This window comes from Onychostruthus taczanowskii, unplaced genomic scaffold, assembly GCF_017590055.1.
Source record: "Onychostruthus taczanowskii isolate IOZ18803 unplaced genomic scaffold, ASM1759005v1 scaffold743, whole genome shotgun sequence".
Taxonomy (NCBI): Eukaryota; Metazoa; Chordata; class Aves; order Passeriformes; family Passeridae; genus Onychostruthus; species Onychostruthus taczanowskii.
The window spans coordinates 1,815-8,130 of NW_024505263.1; the positions used below are offsets into that span (position 1 = coordinate 1,815).

The following is a 6,316-nucleotide window of genomic DNA, read 5'->3' on the forward strand; positions in this document are numbered from 1 at the left end:
TGGGGTTTGGGATGGGAGGATTTTGGGGGGGATTTGGGGGTTTTGGGGTTTGGATTTGGGGATTTTGGGGTTTGGGATGGGGGAATTTGGGGGGAATTTGGGGTTTGAGATGGGGGAATTTGGGAATTTTGGGTCTTGGGATGGGATTTTGGCTCCTGGAACGGGATTTTGGATCCTAAAATTGGATTTTTGGCTCTTGGAACGGGATTTTGGATCCTAAATTGGGATTTTGGGACTCTGGGATGGGATTTGGGCTCTTGGAATGGGATTTTGGATCCTAAAATGGGATTTTTGGCTCCTGGAATGGGATTTTGGATACTAAAATGGGATTTTGGGACTCTGGGATGGGATTTGGGCTCATGGAATGGGATTTTGGATCCTAAAATTGGGATTTTTGGCTCTTGGAACGGGATTTTGGATCCTAAAATTGGGATTTTGGGACACTGGGATGGGATTTTGGCTCTTGGGATGGGATTTTTGGTTCTTGGGATGGGATTTTGGCTCCTGGAGTGGCATTTTGGATCCTAAAATTGGATTTTTGGCTCTTGGAACGGGATTTTGGATTCTAAATTGGGATTTTGGAACTCTGGGATGGGATTTGGGCTCTTGGAATGGGATTTTGGCTCCTAAAATGGGATTTTTGGCTCCTGGAATGGGATATTGGATCCTAAAATTGGGTTTTGGCTCGTAAAATTGGATTTTTGGCTCTTGGAACGGGATTTTGGACCCTAAAATGGGATTTTTTGCTCTTGGAATGGGATTTTGGCTCCTGGAGTGGGATTTTGGGACTCTGGGATGGGATTTTAGCTCTTGGGATGGGATTTTTGGTTGTTGGGATTGGATTTTGGGACTCTGGGATGGGATTTGGGCTCTTGGAATGGTATTTGGATCCTAAAATTGGATTTTTGGCTCCTGGAACGGGATTTTGGATTCTAAAATTGGATTTTTGTCTCTTGGGATGGGATTTTGGCTCCTAAAATTGGGTTTTGGCTCCTAAAATTGGATTTTTGGCTCTTTGAACGGGATTTTCGATCCTAAAATTGGATTTTTGTCTCTTGGGATGGGATTTTGGCTCCTAAAATGGGATTTTTGGCTCCTGGAATGGGATTTTGGATTCTAAAATTGGATTTTTGTCTCTTGGATGGGATTTTGGCTCTTGGGATGGTATTTTTGGTTGTTGGGATGGAATTTTGGATCCTAAATTGGGATTTTGGGACTCTGGGATGGGATTTTGGCTCCAAAAATTGAATTTTGACTTCGAAACGGAATCCCGCCCCGCCAAACCAAACCCCCACCACCCCAAAAAAAATTCTAAAAAACCCAAATCTTGTCCTTCCCCCGCGACAGAAAAAAGGCGTCAAGCGGAAAGCCGACACCACCACCCCCACCACCACGGCCATCATCGCCACCAGCGGCGGCGAATCCTCCCCTTCCATCCCCGAAAACCCCAAAGCCGCCAAAATCCCGGCGCGACGCGAGAGCGGCCGACCCATCAAACCCCCCAGGAAAGATCTCCCAGATTCCCAACAGCACCAAACTTCCAAGAAAGGGAAACTTTCCGAGCAGCTCAAATACTGCAACGGCATCTTGAAGGAGCTCTTGTCCAAAAAACACGCGGCCTACGCTTGGCCCTTCTACAAACCCGTCGACGCGTCGGCGTTGGGGCTGCACGATTACCACGAGATCATCAAGCATCCCATGGATCTCAGCACCATCAAGGTGGGGTTCTGGGAGTTTTGGGGGGTTTTTGGAGAAATTTTGGGATTTTTTGGAGAAATTTTGGGATTTTTTGGAGAAATTTTGGGATTTTTTGGAGAAATTTTGGGATTTTTTGGAGAAATTTTGGGATTTTTTGGAGAAATTTTGGGATTTTTTGGAGAAATTTTGGGATTTTTTTGAGAAATTTTGGTGTTTTTTTAGGAGTTTTTGGAGGTTTTTTGAGATCTTGGAGGATTTTTTGGAGTTTCCTCAAATTTTTGGGTTGAAGAGAGTTGTTGACTCTTCCATGACCTCGTTGACTCTTCCATGACTTCATTGACCCTTCCATGACTTCATTGACCATTCCATGACTCCGTTGAGTCTTCCATGACCCCGTTGACCCTTCCATGACCTCATTGCCTCTTCCTTGACTTTATTGACCCTTCCATGACCCCAGTGACCCCTCCATGTCCCCATAACTCCACGATTACCACAAGATCATCGAGCATCCCATGGATCTCAGCACCATCAAGGTGGGAAATTTTGAGGGATTTTTATGGATTTTTGGGGTTTTGGGCATTTTTGGGGATTTTTAGGGAATTTTTGGGGGGATTTTTAGAGAATTTTTGGGGGGATTTTAGGGAATGAAATTGGAGAAATTTGGGGCATTTTTTGGGCTTTTTTGGGCGGATTTTGGGGAATTTTTAAGGATTTTTTTGGTGTTTTTTTAGGATTTTTTGGGGTTTTTTGGGAGATCTGGGGGATTTTTTTGGAGTTTCCTCAAATTTTTGGGTTGAAGAGAGTTGTTGACTCTTCCATGACCCCGTTGACCATTTCATGACCTCATTGATCCTTCCATGACCTCTTTGACCTTTTCTTGACCTCATTGACCCTTCCATGACTTCATTGATCCTTCCATGACCCCGTTGACCCTTCCATGACCTCATTGACTCTTCCTTGACTTTATTGACCCTTCCATGACTCCGTTGAGTCTTCCATGACCCCGTTGACCCTTCCATGACCTCATTGACCCCTCCATGTCCCCATAACTCCACGATTACCACAAGATCATCAAGCATCCCATGGATCTCAGCACCATCAAGGTGGGATTCTGGGATTTTTTTGGAAATTTTTGGGGGGTTTTGGAGAAATTTTGGGATTTTTTGGACAAAGTTTGGCGTTTTTTGGGGATTTTTTGGAGATCTTGGAGGATTTTTTGGAGTTTCCTCAAATTTTTGGGTTGAAGAGAGTTGTTGACTCTTCCATGACCTCGTTGACCGTTTCATGACCTCATTGACCCTTCCATGACTTCATTGACCATTCCATGACTTCATTGACCATTCCATGGCTCCGTTGACTCTTCCATGACCCCATTGACCCTTCCATGACCCCATTGACTCCTCCATGTCCCCATAACTCCACGATTACCACGAGATCATCAAGCATCCCATGGATCTCAGCACCATCAAGGTGGGATTCTGGGAATTTTTGGGGGGTTTTTTGAGAAATTTTGGCCTTTTTTTGGGATTTTTTGGAGTTTTTTTGAGATCGTGGGGGATTTTTTGGAGTTTCCTCAAATTTTTGGGTTGAAGAGATTTGTTGACTCTTCCATGACCTCGTTGACCCTTCCATGACCTCATTGACCCTTCCATGACTCCGTTGACCCTTCCATGACCCCGTTGACCCTTCCATGACTCCGTTGACCCTTCCATGACCCCGTTGACCCTTCCATGACTCCGTTGACCATTCCATGACTCCGTTGACCCTTCCATGACCTCGTTGACTCTTCCTTGACTTTATTGACCCTTCCATGACCCCATTGACCCCTCCATGTCCCCATAACTCCACGATTACCACGAGATCATCGAGCATCCCATGGATCTCAGCACCGTCAAGGTGGGGTTCTGGGAATTTTTGGGGATTTTTTGGAGAAGTTTTGGAGTTTTTTTGGGATTTTTTGGAGTTTCTTGGAGTTTCGTCGAATTTTTTGAGGAAATATTGGGGTTTCAAGAGATTTTAGACTTTTCCACGATGCTGTTGACCCTTCGTTGACCCCATTGACCTTTCCATGATCTCATTGACCTTTCCTTGACCCCATTGACCCTTCTATGACCCCGTTGACTCTTCCATGACCCCGTTGACCCCATTGAACCTTCCATGGCCTCGTTGACCCTTCCATTCCCCCGTTGACCTTTCCATGCCGCCATTGACCCTTCCATGACCCCGTTGACTCTTCCATGACCCCATTGACCCTTCCATGACCCTTCCATGACCCCGTTGACCCTTCCATGACCCTGTTGACTCTTGTTACACGCCGTTGACTCTTCCATGACCCCATTGACCATTCCATGATCCCGTTGACCCGTCCATGCCCCCATTGACCCTTCCATGACCTTGTTGACCTTTCCATGACTCGGTTGACCCTTCCATGACCTCATTGATGCTTCCATGACTTCATTGACTCTTCCACGACCCCGTTGACCATTCCATGACCCCATTGACCCTTCCATGACCCCATTGACTCCTCCATGTCCCCATAACTCCACGATTACCACGAGATCATCGAGCATCCCATGGATCTCAGCACCGTCAAGGTGGGGTTCTGGGAATTTTTGGGGATTTTTTGGAGAAGTTTTGGAGTTTTTTTGGGATTTTTTGGAGTTTCTTGGAGTTTCGTCGAATTTTTTGAGGAAATATTGGGGTTTCAAGAGATTTTAGACTTTTCCACGATGCTGTTGACCCTTCGTTGACCCCATTGACCTTTTTATGATCTCATTGACCTTTCCTTGACCCCATTGACCCTTCCATGGCCTCGTTGACCCTTCCATTCCCCCGTTGACCTTTCCATGCCGCCATTGACCCTTCCATGACCCCGTTGACTCTTCCATGACCCCATTGACCCTTCCATGACCATTCCATGACTCGGTTGACTCTTCCGTGGTCCCATTGACTCTTCCATGACCACATTGACCATTCCATGATCCCGTTGACCCGTCCATGCCCCCATTGACCCTTCCATGACCTTGTTGACCTTTCCATGACTCGGTTGACCCTTCCGTGACCTCATTGATGCTTCCATGACCCTGTTGACCATTCCATGACTCGGTTGACCCTTCCATGACCTCATTGATGCTTCCATGACTTCATTGACTCTTCCATGACCCCATTGACCCTTCCATGCCCCCGTTGACCCTCGGAGACTTTCTCCACTCTCATTTTCCCGTCTCTCTCCCCGCAGCGGAAGATGGAAAACCGGGAATACCGCGACGCGCAAGAATTCGCCGCCGACGTGCGGTTGATGTTCTCCAACTGCTACAAGTACAACCCGCCCGACCACGACGTGGTGGCCATGGCCAGGAAACTCCAGGTAGGAAATTACCAGAATTCCCAAAAGACCGAAAAAAATTGGGAATTCTCGGTCGAAATTTGGGGGTTTTCGATCGGAATTTGGGCGTTTTTGAGCGTAATTTGGGAATTCTCGTTGGGAATTTGGGGATTCTCGTTGGGAATTTGGGGGTTCTTGATTGGAATTTGGGGATTTTTTGGGGTTGGAATTTGGGGATTTTTGGGATGGGAATTTGGGAAGTTTTGACCGGAATTTGGGGGTTTTTGGGATCAAAATTTGGGGATTTTTGGGATGGGAATTTGGGATTTTATCGTGGGAATTTTGAGGATTTTTGGGATTGGAATTTCGGATTTTATTTTGGGGATTTTTGGGATTTTATTTTGGGGATTTTTGGGATGGGAATTTGGGATTTTATTCTGGGGATTTCAGGGATTTTGGGGATTTTTGGGACGGGAATTTTGGGATTTTATCCTGGGACTTTCTGGATGGGAATTTTGAGATTTTTGGGATGGAAATTTGGGATTTTATCGTGGGCATTTTGAGGATTTTTGGGATGGGAATTTCGGATTTTATTTTGGGGATCTTTGGGATTTTATTTTGGGGATTTTTGGGACGGGAATTTTGGGATTTTATCCTGGGACTTTCTGGATGGGAATTTTGGGATTTTAGGGACGGGAATTTGGGATTTTATTCTGGGACTTTCAGGGATTTTGGGGAATTTCGGGACGGGAATTTTGGGATTTTATCCTGGGACTTTCTGGATGGGAATTTTGGGGACGGGATTTTGGGATTTTATTCTGGGAATATTGGGGTTTTTTGGGATGGGGATTTTGGGATTTTATTCCGGAAATTTCAGGGATTTTGGGGAATTTTGGGACGGGAATTTTGGGATTTCATCCTGGGAATTTCAGGGAATTTCGTGACGGGAATTTGGAATTTCTGGGCCGGGAATCCGTGAGTTCCAAATGCCAAAAATCCCCGCAGGACGTGTTCGAGTTCAGCTACGCCAAAATGCCGGACGAGCCGCAGGACTCGGGCGCGGCCTCGGCCTCGGCGCCGCTGCCCATCCCCAAATCCTCGTCCGAGGAATCTTCCAGCGATGAAGACGAGGAGGAGGAGGACGAGGACGAGGACGAGGACGAGGAGAGCTCCACGGAAACGTCCTCGGAGAGCGAGGAGAGCTCGGATTCCGAGGAGGAGCGAGCCAACCGGCTGGCCGAGCTGCAGGAGCAGGTGGGGGAGTCTGGGGGGGATTTGGGGGGAAATTTGGGG

General features: G+C 46.7%; 1 protein-coding gene across 1 annotated transcript in view; it reads left to right on the forward strand.

The window, feature by feature from the left end:
• The window catches only part of LOC121345687 (bromodomain-containing protein 2-like), a gene marked incomplete at both ends in the record, with an annotated part of 7,705 nt that extends 1,416 nt beyond the window's left edge, over window positions 1–6,289 (forward strand). The window contains 3 exons of the mRNA XM_041422811.1: window positions 1,348–1,719; window positions 4,937–5,065; window positions 6,029–6,289. Coding sequence (XP_041278745.1) covers window positions 1,348–1,719; window positions 4,937–5,065; window positions 6,029–6,289 — 762 coding nt within the window. The remainder of the gene's footprint in view (window positions 1–1,347; window positions 1,720–4,936; window positions 5,066–6,028) is intronic.
• Between the last annotated feature and the right edge of the window lie 27 nt (window positions 6,290–6,316).